Here is a 13,548-nt window from a genome sequence, read left to right as displayed (position 1 = left end):
GAAGGAGAGGGACTGGGGCCTGTTTTCATGAAATTCTGGCATGCTAATGGAGTAAAGAAAAACAAAAACAAAGAAAACCAACTCTGTGGAAGTCCATAAGGAACATATCCTAAGACCCCCCTTTGAGTGGGTCAAAATACAAATCTACTGCAAAATATAAAAATAGGTCAACAAACAATAAAAATGTAGTTCACTTATTTATTTTAATATTTAAAATTGTTGCTTTGCCAGTATTGAGAGTGACTTGAAAGGAAGAGTACATCAGACTCTGTACATAAGTCAGTATTGCTCTTACCATCACAAATGATACACAGGGTTACAAACTATTGCCTGGGCTGCAAGAAAGCATATAATTATATCATCAGCATTGATACGAGAAGTAATTAAAAAAAAATCCTTTTGGAGTGTTCACTCTAAACCTGCTGTAATGTATCATCTCCTCAGCTACAAAGCTGAAGCTGTTTGAAAGGCTAGATCAAAATCACACTGGCCCTAAAAAGCTAAGCAGAGCTTCATTATTTTAAAAATTTTCAAGGACTCTATTCTTTTATTTATTTTCATTTTCTACAGTTATGAAACTGAAATATTAGAATTGTTGATCTAAAAAGCATAAAATATTTAGAACTTTTCTATATGTTTTAAATTCTATCAGACAAAAATTACTAACACATTTCTGATGAAAATAACTATTTCCCTTCCATGTTTGAATAAACAGTTTCCCAGAAAAACCCTTGAATTTTCATGGTACGGCACAACACTCGTGTGTCTGTTCCTCTAATGGCAGAGGGTATAATGGTTATTGCTTTTGTTTTTCATAGTATTGATGTATTTTCCCACAGTTTGTTTTTTTAATTATTCCCCAAACTGACTAGTAAAAATTACATTGGGTTTTATTCAAATAATTAAAAGCATTTAGAGGAAAAGCCTAACTATAACTAATTTGCATGGAGAATACCTTGAACCCCGACAATCAAATGTGTTTTTCATAGTATTCTGCAATAATTTTGAATATCATCTTTCTATCTGAAATACAAGAACTCTTCTGGTGAATGTGCATGTGTTGCTATTCCTTAGCTGCCTGCAGTGCCTGAAGCTGTAGACTGTTGACCACAGATTTTAAAGTAATCAGAAAACAATACAGAAATATTGATTTATTTTATTTTGCTTCATTTCTTTCCTAACTTCTTGACAGCAGAGGGTCAAATAGAGTCAGTTAGGTGTACTAACAAAGTATCAGTACTAAATAATTTCTGCTCATCTCCCCTGGAGTCTCAGTGTGACCTTCAGCTGCTCATACATCTCTAAATGCTCATGACAACAGAACACAAAGCACTCAAATGGCATCCTTTTCATCTGTTCTAACACTTTTTTTTTTTTTTTTCATATTTTATGAAGTCAATCTCCAATATCTTGCCACAACTTGGTATATATTTGAACTATCAGTTCTGCAACCAACCTAGCAATTGGTTCATCATCAACATACCATTTTCAGACTGCTCTTGTTAACCGAATATTCTTTCAAACCATTGCCGTTTGCTTCACATCTCTATCACACGTATTCTTGCCACAAAGTGTTAAGAGTTCAAAGGTCAACTGGATTCTTTCCACCAAAAATAAGCAAAGAATTTCTGACTTTCTCTGAATTTCTGCAAGTGTTTCTTTCTTTCTTATACAATTTGCTTGCCTGCAAAACAAACCTGTCAAAATACCACTTTATCTACTTCAGCACCAATTTCTACTGAAATTCATTTCTTTCAATAACCACATCTTAAACTGACCTTATTCTGTTAGTGAAACTGTCTCAGTCCAATTACAAATCCCTTACTAACAACTATTCTAATAACTTTAAACATTTAAAAAAATTATTCATTGGATTTAGTAGACCCTTCAGATTACAAAAAATAATACTGCATTCCTTTTAATTTTTCTCCCAGTTTCTTGATTATTACAATAAAAGGAGATAGTTATTTGAGGTTCTTCTCTCCTATCACACTTTTTTTTGCAGGTGGAATTTTTGGAGTTTTCCAAATAATTATGTAAGTTAAAAAACAGCTTTCTGAAATGAATATACACATTTTATGTATTAATTTTAAAACAAACATTCTTACTGATGCCCCTGTCCTTGTTACATCTAAAGGATCAGATGTAGTTCCATATTCTCTTATCTCAACATTATTATTTCTTTCACTATTTACTTTCAACCATCCCACTTTGGCAGCAGACTGCTGTGTAAATATAAGGAATCACTGTATACTTAAAAAAAAACAAAGTAAAGCAAAGCCAGACTCTTAAGCTTACTTCCTTTTCATTATTATTATTAAGGACTACATTTAGCAGTCATGTTTGAAAGACTGAAATAGGACACCTTTTAAGATAAGACAATTCTTGTGGGGGATAACAGCTGAGACCTAATAATATGAATTTCCAACAGCAAATCTATCTCTACACCATAATGCAAAATTATACATGAACAACTTACTGACACCAGCACCAGCTGCCGTATGTTCAGTTAAGAGCATGTTACTTGCTTTGATCATAACACTCCTTTTTACGGATTCTTAACTTTCTACAAAGTTTAACGTTTTCAGAAAGAGACAGTGTGAACTGTAATGGCCCCAGAGCAACTATTACAGCTGTCAGAGATATAAGTACTGTTAAACATTTAGCAAAAGTATTTACAAAATAGGATTAAAGAGACATTAGAATAGTCACTACAGACTATGGGATGATTAAGATACTCTCAAAAATCAAAGTCTTTCAATACTATGAAGTTGTATTCATAACACTAAAATACACTGGTTTATAACACTAAAATACATTCTTTTTTGGTTTAATATTCTAATACTACCTTTCCGTCTCTCCTGGCAGAGAGGAGAAACAGTAGGGAAAGATATAGTGCTGCTGGGAGCTTCTGGGATGTGGATTGTTTTATTGCCCCTTACCGTCATCACATTCATAATCTAATATTCCACCCATAAGAAATTAAGACATCTTCATGCAAACACAAGTCACAATTTCAAACAGACCCATTCACAGACGATAGAAAACTAGTTCCATATCACATTTACGTTTTCATGTATGACTATGACATTTTTACACAGGCATAATGTCAGAAAATTAAACATGAGCAAAATCAAATATTATTATCATTGGCAAGAAATGGTAAATGTGAGCTAGCAGCAGAATTGAAAATACCTCCTCAAGATCTCCTATGAAGAATACTCTTTGCCAAGAAAAATGTCACTGTCCAGAATACAGTTCAAAACTTTAGTTTAATTATTGTAACAAAAACATTTATTTTAGTTTACTCTGCTTTAACATAAGAGGAAAAAAACACACATTGGATATTTTATTCTTCTACTGCGCCAGTTAATAAAACAGAAGAGCTTAGCATGATATTTGTATTGTAAATCCATGTCCAGAAATATCTGCAACTACCTAATAAAATAACCACTAAAAAAATGTTTGAATAAGCAGCTTTTGGAACAAGACTACACCTCTGTGTTCAAAACTACCCTTTAGAAATCTTAAATTGCTAAGCAGCACAAGCCAAAGTGTATCTTTTAGTATAATCACAGAAAAGCCAGAGAGCGAACGTTTGCAATATTTGCTTTAAAAAGTATGTAGAGGAAGGAAAATAAGAGACTGTAAGAGATGATTTTAAATTACTTCTATTTTCACTCCAAATGTGATACTTAACATATGATAACCTCAGGAAGGCATTGTCTTCGTGGTGTTTCGCAGTGTGTCATACAACTGTGAATTAATCGTCACAAAACAGTGTGTAATTGCATGTAATAATGTAAAGAGTTATAGTATGGACAGCCATGAAAATAAGAGTAAAATTAAGAAATGCTCAGTAGAGTTTTTACAGTCATAACTTGAACAAAGTTTTCTCATTTTCACCTTGAAGAGGCAACGCATAATCTGTAATTTATATAAATAAAATCACTGAGTTCAAAATAATATGTTTTCTGGAAGCTACTTTCCAAAAGCACAGTCTCCCATGCCTGCACTCAATTAATACTGATCAGTTCCTTGATCAAAGCAGAACCATGTTTTTTTTTTAAGTACTAGTACCACTATTGGATAAGGATTATGTTGGATAAGAAATGCAGCATTGATGCCTTACTGTAGTGTGAAATGAAACATGCAGCTCAAACAAAAGAGCAATAGAAATAATTGTTTAGAGGTTCTGAGTTTTATTCAAAAAATAGTTTGCCTCATTTTGACAGTGTGTATCACATAGCTTGGTGAAGTCAAATTTTCCAGTATATAACAGCAAATGCTATGATGTATCTAGAAGATATTTATTCAGAATGCTTGGCCCCAGTGTATACTGCAACATGATCATTGAGTTCATCTATTTAATAGCTAAATGATGTAGGTAACAAATCAGTAATTCTTATTAAAACACTGCTATGGTGGACAAGGGTTTCTACTTCATAGTCTAACAAAAATTAACCAATATCACAGAATCACAGAATCACAGAATCACCCGGGTTGGAAGGGACCTCAAGGATCATGTAGTTCCAACCCCCCTGCCTAGCAGGGCCACCAAACACACACATTCAGATCAGATTGCCCAGGACCCTGTCCAACCTGGCCTTAAACACATCCAAGGACGGGGCATCCACAACCTCCCTGGGCAGCCCGTTCCAGGGCCTAACCACTCTCCTTGTATAGAACTTCCCCCTAACATCCAACCTAAATCTTCCCTCCTTCAATGTAAGGTAATATTCGGTCAAGCAACTTCTAAACTTAAATTTCAAAGGGATATCAATTTTGAAAAATCTTAAACGTTTTGAGACATTTACTACAGTATATGAATATATTCTCTACAAATCACTTATATAATGCAAAATAAAATTCAGTTGAGGTGATTAGCAGTATGTCTTTTAATTGTGATATTGCGGATATAAAAGGAACGTACTTTAATTTAAGTTACTTGATAGTTATATAATAGCTCCTGCAGCTGGTATTACCATACAAATTCGTCTGAAAATCTTTTTTGTTATCCACTACAGTCCTACGCATCAATATTAAAAAAAAAAAAAAAAAGAAAAAAAAAAAAGCAGTAGTTGTTAGAGTAGGTCAGATACGTGTCTCTTGATCCACTCCAAAAGGGGTCAAATACCCAGTGAGCAGACAAAATTAAAGTCAGTAAGACCGGAAGATCCCAGTGGAGAGGAATTAATTTCACTCCCTTTGTAACTTTCATTTGATAGTTCAGAAGCATTTCAGGTCAATCATATTAATAGAGAGCAACTGAGTGAAAAGAAGCTAACGATGATCCAGAGCTAATTAGCATAACTATTTTCATTCCACCTCATATTCAGAATCTGACTTTTTTGATCAATGATGGAAATTGGCAGATAACAAAAGGATGTCTGTGACAGTTCAGCAGTTTTTAGTGACAAGCCCAGACTCTATGATGAAAACCAAAAATATAAGAATGCATAGTAACTTAATAAATAAGATTTAAAAGGGAAGACCAAAGCAAAACTTGAACAATATGGCTATTGACAAATAACATTATATTAGTTGGTACTTCTTTTTAAGGAAGCCTATCCTACTTCATTTCTCTTCTCATTTTTCACATCAGCAAAGTTTTCTGTAGATCTGTTTCTCAAGGACAGAGAGGCTTAAAGATAATAATAGTCACTGAATATGAGAAAAATTTTAATAAGAATCAAAAATTCTTGTTGGTTACCTAGCTAAATGAATGCAGTATCTGATATACTAGCACCTACAAAAAATAATCCAGGTCTTTTAAATTATTGATTCTTCATAAATGGACACAACTCAATCTTTAAATGGCGGTAGGTCAGTATGCTACTGAAGTGATCGTGATATACTTATTTTTCAGCATTTCTTGCTGTGTAAGAAATTCTGTTCTTATCTATCTCAAACCTGCATTGGCTCAAATCTGGATACTTACACACAAGAAATTCAATTTGCAAACACATCCACTCATAGCCAAGAAAAATCTACATGTGTGTGTTAAGATTCAAGCACAACTGATTTACTTGAAACAAAACATCTTTTGATGTAAGTTTTAATGAGGCTTATTTCTAGCTTACATCTCTTCACCTTGTCAACAAGTCTGAATATTACAAGAGATGTTTATACATTACCGTGTAATTAAACAACAGTCATGAATGATGCTGTCCTCCACAAATATGCCACTCTCTTCATCTGTTTCAATAAGTCGACCAGCGTGGTACCAATGTACTTGGGTAGTTTTGTCAACGTAGGTTGCAGTACACTGAAAGGGCAAGCGGTCTCCATGAAAAACCACTTGTCTTTGTGAGGGGATCAGCTCGAAAAGAGGAAGCTCCAGAGGTCCAGCTGCAGAGAAAGCCAACAAATGTAAAGAGGAAAAAAACTCTCAAAATCTCAAAATTATTTTTTTGTCTTATGAATAAAGTGGACTAATTGTATACAAGTCTAACTTTCTAGATTATTAAAATACTAAGATAAAATATATGCCCACATATTATCCACTTAACTCTGACAATGATGTCAACCTTAGGAATCAGATCTTTTATTAACATGTGACCAGTGATTACAGAATTACTAGATTGTCCACAGAATGTATTTACAGAATAGTTCACAGAATGGTTGAGATTGGAAAGGATATCTTGAGATCTTCCAGTCTCACCTTCTGCTCAAAGCAAAATGTTTACTGCAGAGCTATACAGACAAAAATCAGTCTTCTGATTAAAGAAAAAGATACACCTATCAATTCAGGCACAATTAACATTTACAAGACACTTCACTGTCAGAGGTTGGAATTGCCACTGCAAAATTCAGCCACTCCAGAGAGCCTAAACTATCTCATGTGCCTGGGATTTGGATACTGACAAAGCTAATAACAGATGGTAAACTTTGCTCTCCAGTTCAACCATTATTTCTTATTTCATTGTTCCTTCCTCCTTCTGCCTCTTCCACAAGTCATCTTCATATTCTAGATGTTTACTCAAGATTAAATATTCATCTAAATCTCTATTTTACTATTTCATAGTGCAGTACATTTCATCACCTTTTTTTCCTGAACTTTCTCTTTCCTGTTTTTCCCTCAAAAATAGTCTCTAAGAACATTGCATATTCTTATTCTAATCAGAGTCTTATGAAAAACAATTGCTAACATCACATACCCAAATTTGTAAGGTCAACTAAAAAAATAAAGAACATTTTAAGTTTGGAAGGCAAATACATTTTTGAGACTACTGGAAGACTCTTAGCTTCACAGCCTAAACAGAAATTAAAGGCTACATCTCTTAATAATGAATCTCTAAATGGTATTTCTTCCTTTCACATTTTATTAGTAGATTTTGAAAGTATCTGTTTCTGTAAAATATTTTCTATGCTTTGTTCGATTAATATGATTTCTTGAAAGTAACAGCAGATCATTGAAAAGGAGCATTCTTGGAAAGGTATTGAAACAGGCAGTCCACATCTAAAGAGAGAAGTGGAGATCATGATTTATAGGATAATAAGGAATAAAGGAAAACCATATCTTCTCTTTTTCTGATATAGACTATTTAAGTAGGAAAATTATCCCCTCTGATACACTGTTATCATCATGTAAAAATTCTAGTGGCAATAAAAATTCTAAGGACTCACACACTTGACTGTAGAAGATGCTACCATGGAGAACCTGCATGATAATTCCTAAAATATACTGCATGATATTCCTAAAATATAACCTTTTCACTTCAGCCTACAATACCAAAAGAACTGAATGAGTCTGGGTGAATTTAACTGTATTACTACAATCTCATCTTAGCCACAATACCTGCCTACAGTTCTGCATCTTGGAAACCCCTCTAACTTGATGAGAAAACTGAATTTTTAAGCTATGCCCTCCTCCCCCTTATTTTTCTTCGACTTTTGTTTAAAAATGTCTCATCATTAATATCTATCCAGCCTACAGGGCTGTCAGTTGAAAGGTCACCCTTCCACATTTCCACCAGTAGTGAAAATCTCAACCATCTATTTTTCCAACAAATACTTTAACCTTTTTTTCTATTTCACTGCTTACAATCTTATCTTCAACTTCCTGCTTAAAATTCTCTGTTTCCTGTCACATATATACAGATGTACTTAACCAGAACACAAGCCATAATCACTGGTTCTAGCACTGCTAAAAACTGTGGACTACTGATAGCGTTTGTTCCTCCTTTACTCAGCACCCCACTCTAACACACTTCTTTATATCATTCAGATATTGTCTTTAGAAGAGTTAAATTGTGAGATGCTGCATTTATAAACATAGCTTTGGGCTCTCAATACTTTGAGGGCATTTAAACGTTAAATAGCATGTTCACCACCTATTTTGAATAAACAGTGAGAGGGATCATTTTGCTTTTTTCACAGAGAAGGAATGCTGGCCAGCATAATACGGAGGATTTGTGCATGAGTGAATTTGTGATATTGCTGCCTGGCAGTAGCACACAGATGATTAAGGGGCTGACTGCTATCTACTAAAATGTTGTAAGCCTGCTGTGACTATAAAGGGCATGCTTCAGATATCACTCCTTATTTGCTCATATATCTTCTGCTTGTGCCTGCATGGATACATTACTACAATTTCCTTGAAACATACTTAATATTTTTATACCATGTTGGACTTCTAACTAAAAGAAGAGAAAGTAAACCAGATCATTACTCCATTCATAACAGTTACAGGCTTGGTGATTTACATTAGACATTTTTACTTGAAAACTGAGACTACCCTGTCTCCAAAACACTACAGTCTTTATTATGAAGTCAAGTATAGAATATAAGCAAAGTTATTGTCTGCAGACAAATTAACAGACTGATCTCTTTATCCTGGTTACATTCAAATATCCCAAACGAAAGAAAATAAAAGCAGAGTCCAGAAAATTAAACTCACTGTCATAACTACAACAGCAGTATACAGAACTCACAGGAATCAAATCAAACTTTTCATTAATCTCTCATTTTTAACTTGACAATGTTGTATTACGTCAAACATAAGTTGTTTTCTCAAGCAGTGAGTGACACATTGTGTTATGAGGCTACAAATTAGTAAGTGCAAACTAACCTATCAGTATATCTTCAGTGAAACTATGCAAGTTGCCACAACATAGAGATGTCGTGTATCACTAACCGCAATTTTATCTATGCCATTATAGCTGGTTATCACTTCTCTTGTTCAGCCCTGGGAGTAAGACCAAACTCAGAAATGGAGTACAGATGAACTATTCCATGCAGATTTTCAAAATTAACAGAAGCAAATTAAACTTTTCTTTTTTCATTGCAGCGTATCAAAATGACAAAAATTATTAACATCAATGACATCAGTGATCTGCTCATCTGCTCTTTCCTTACAAATCATACAAGTACCAACAAAGATACAGAGTGAAGATAACGTGCTTTGGCTAATCATTAGGATAGAATATCTTTCTGATATCCTTTTGGAATGCACATACTTTGTTTGCACAAATTGACAAATAATGCTGAAAGCACATTTACAAAGTAAAACTTGTACAATTTCTATGGAAGGAAGGTGCATTTGAATATTTCTACAACACATCTGCATGTCTATTTAAAAAATGATTGCCAGAGTTAATCTGTTATTTTAAAGGGGTAATCATCACTTAAGTGACTGGGACTGATTCTGCGACTATTACTCATGCAAAAGTTCCAGTTGACTTCAGAGACAGCTCACAGAAACACGGATTAATTGCACAAATACAAATTTTAGGATTAGCGCCAATACCCTTTATCCTGAATGGCTATAAAATGACTGCATAGTTTCACCAGCACCTGTTGGGAATGCATACTTATTTTAAATCCATAATTCTACAAGCCTTTAAATTCATCATTAAAATAAAAGTATTTACGAATGCTGTAAATAAATTCTCAGGCTTCAATGGGGATAAAGAAGTAAAAAAGACAGAGATTCTGAAAGTATTTGAATGATTTTGGCATTGATTTGACAGCACTTTTGAAATATAACAGCTTTGGCAACAGAAATTTTCTCTTTGATTAGGAGATTAATGCCAACTAAGTATCTGTAAACTCTGAGGTTTTATGTATATGTAAATACAGATCTAAGTGTCTCGTAAGATTTAAAGTAGTTTGCAGTTTTCTTTTTCTTTTTTTTTTCCCCAAGATGATCCACTCTGCTGCCCTTAAGTCTGGAGTCAGCACCATCAGCAAATGAGAGGTGTGAATCTCCTATGGGCATTTAGACCAACAGCTGCTGAAGTGTTTTACAGTCTTCACCTGTCTTGTCTCTCCAGTCAGCATTGAACCGTGATTGCAGCAGAGCACCACAGGAATCACTGATTGCAGCATGAATCTAAAGGTCTAACCCATCATTACAGTAATTACACCTTTTTCTTTCTCTCTCATTCCTCAGCAGAAAAGGTTTTTGTTGACTGAAGGCCCTATTCTTTATGCTATCACATCTTGCATTTCAGATTAGCTCTAGACAAGAACACTGAAGGCATATCAAAGAGGAATCAGGTTGCACACACACCACTGTATCTGAATATTACCTAAGAATACTTCTCACAGAGACTACATTTGTGCACATTTTTATGCATGCGGTGCCCCAATATATATAGGAAGTTGAAAAGAAAATAGAAACGATTCTAATGACCATTAACTAGAACAGAAGGGTAACAAGCTATATCAAAGTTTCAATGTGTATTCCTTTAGTTACTTTATAAAACAATTCATGATGCACAACTAGGAATATTTGATGCTTTTTTCCCCTCTCAATTCACATTTTGAGATCTTAATAATAGTTTGATTTTCCTTACAATTTTGTCCTTTTCTGTTCACTATTTGAAAATATGGAACGTGAAGGAATCACTGCTATCACTGGATACACGTGGAAGACAAATGTTTCTACAGATACCTTGGAGATGGAGACATACAATGCATCTCTAATCTGTACTTTGGTTACATTATATGATCACACTTGAATATGTACCTATAATGAATGGAAACTCCTTCCTGTTTTAACAATCAAAATTATGGAAACTCAAAAGCTGGTTCATGCAATAGGACTACATCAAAACTACAGAAAATAGGCTGATCATTAGACCAACACAAAATAGTGGACACATGAGCACAGAAAATGAAAGCATGGCCCACCTCACAGTATGTTACATTTTCTCCTGTATATATAGCCTGCAAAAGTTTAACAGCTCCTAACAGCAATATCCTGGTTACCACACTAGAGCATTTAGACCAGTACACAGTTTTCTGCTATACATTTTGTGGGTTCTTTAACTGGCTTTGTCCATACTCGTAGCATTCACATGCCAAGAAATAGAAAATTCCACAGTCTATCCAGGCTGCCTCCACATCTATGCAGTATCACAATTCACATATGCTAGGATATACCATTGACTTCTGCCTCTCAGTAGGAAATCAGTTTGCTACAGTGCACTGCAAACATTTGGAACAAGAGAAAAGAAAAAAAGAAAAAAAAGGTTGGCATTTTGTTTCTTGTTAATCACTTGATTTGTTGTATTGCCAATGGGCTTTTTATTTGAATTGAGTACACCTACAGAGTGCAGCACATCCTGCTGACAAAAGTGAGAGTTAGAGCTCTAATATTTGTATACAATCTCAGTGGGAAAGAAATGTGCATGGAAAGCACAGTGGAGAGAAGCTGGAAGTGAGGACAAAATGAAAGAACAGGTCCAATAAAAAGGACAGATGAAAATGAAGAAAAAAACCTGATAAACATCATTTAAAAATTTGAATTGCTGACGAAGCAAATTACATCTGTTGATATTTATTGAGCAGAAAAAAAAAAAACAACCAATCCAAAGCAACACAATTATTTTAATTGCTCTGAAGGCCAATCTTGCCAAAAAGAAGAGGTGCCAGTACATAAATGCCAATTCCATATTGCAGAATTTGGTGCAGAATGCCACAGACCATCCCACATGCCAAGGAAGTCAAGAATGAACAAATAACTGGAGCCAAGCTTCAGTTTTAATAAAAGCTTTGTGTGGTTTCAGTTTTAACATGATATGAAGAAAATACAGATGCCAAGATGTATTAAACACAACTAAATGAGATAAGTCTTCCGGGCTTCGGACAAGAAGACTTTGATCCATATTCATGTACTACTCACCGCAGAAAACAAGTAGAGCTCCTATTTGTAGCATAGCGCCTTATTGCCACCAATTTCATAAATCTAGCTGGGCAAGGCACATTCCATACCATTTTATTGGTCCTTTTGACCTGCATGCATACACGTTTTCCAGGCAGGGATCACAGAATCACAGAATGGCTTAGTTTGGAATGGGAACTTAATGATCACTGATCCCGAAAACTCCTGCCATGGGCAAGGCTGCAACCACTACATAAAGGAGATGATTTTTTTGCAGCATCTCAAAATTAAATCTTATCTTTAAGTTTAGTTTGCAATGCTAAGTGCTACAATGAAATACTAAAATATAATTGGGAAAAAAAAATAAAAACCCAACAGCTACTAACCTAAGAAAAAGACTTCCCAAAATAATACTGTTTTATTTTCAGTTACATGTTTTATATTATTTCTGTGAAATTCTATTAATTCATCAATGAGAAAGAGAGAAAGAAAGAGTCTATGTCTTTTGAGCAGGCATAGTAGTCAGTGGACTGGGGCACTGTTATGAACACAGATGCTGCTTCAGGAATCTGAACAGATGCAGCAGTCCCAGGATTTGTCTGAGTTAGCTACAGTAACTCCAGGCTGTTGCTTGTCCTTCAGTTATCTGGGTTAGCTTACCTCATAAATGCACCCCATATCAGCAGAACAGAAGATTAAAGCCCTGCCAAGAAGTGCTGCACTCATAGCTTTGGATGACAGCCTCACAGAGAAGTACTTGGATTTCAAAACTTCTCAGACTCACTCAATTAAAAGAACCTAAGGAAGGTTGATCTGGAAAATGTGTGACTCATATTCAATGCGTAGCATGACTTAGCAAGCGATGAAGGTTTCAGCCAGCACTCAGCAGGTGGATGACAAGTCCAGCCATGTAACCCATTCATCTCTACATGACTTTACCCCATATTCATAAGCCCTTGTGAAAATAAATTATCAGTTTGGCACTAGGTCTAGGCACTGATGTGTGTTGTGTCCATTACAAGCATTTCAAATGAGCGTTCAGTGGAAAAACACTCTCACTGATGATAGCAGTGATTTACTTCATAAGTAGAAATACAAAGGAAGCAGGTTTCACTTCATAGCATACAATAAAAGTGCCAAATGTAACATTAATTTGTAAAATGACTACAGGTATTGATAAATTTCCACAAGGAAATTTAAGATTACTGTCCAATTAATCAACTAATCAAAAATATTATCTATGTGTGTGTGTATGCAAAATGAAGCCCATGTCTCGCTTCGGCATATCTAGCAGAAATTGATAAGAATGGCAGCTTTTTTCACCATTAACATCTTCCTTGTCAAATACACCTGCTGCCATTTTTCAGCTCCTTGTTTTTAATTCATCCCAGAAGCCTTCTATTTTGCATGCTAGGGAGAAGTTGAAACATTTGAAT

At 34.8% G+C, this 13,548-nt stretch overlaps 1 protein-coding gene across 4 annotated transcripts in view; it reads right to left on the bottom strand.

Annotated features, from left to right (window-relative positions):
- LOC122160220 (adhesion G protein-coupled receptor A3-like) overlaps positions 1 to 13,548 on the bottom strand; it is a 252,456-nt gene that overhangs the window by 124,879 nt on the left and 114,029 nt on the right. For all 4 annotated transcript variants that reach the window (XM_042818574.1, XM_042818573.1, XM_042818575.1 and 1 more), the window contains exon 7: positions 6,138 to 6,351. In XM_042818574.1, coding sequence (XP_042674508.1) covers positions 6,138 to 6,351 — 214 coding nt within the window. The remainder of the gene's footprint in view (positions 1 to 6,137; positions 6,352 to 13,548) is intronic.

This window comes from Centrocercus urophasianus, unplaced genomic scaffold (assembly GCF_019232065.1).
Source record: "Centrocercus urophasianus isolate 14NV4802_14NV808 unplaced genomic scaffold, USGS_Curo_1.0 seq_17, whole genome shotgun sequence".
Lineage (NCBI taxonomy): Eukaryota > Metazoa > Chordata > Aves > Galliformes > Phasianidae > Centrocercus > Centrocercus urophasianus.
Note: the sequence above shows the minus strand (reverse complement) of the source record. Positions and strands in the feature narration are given on the sequence as shown.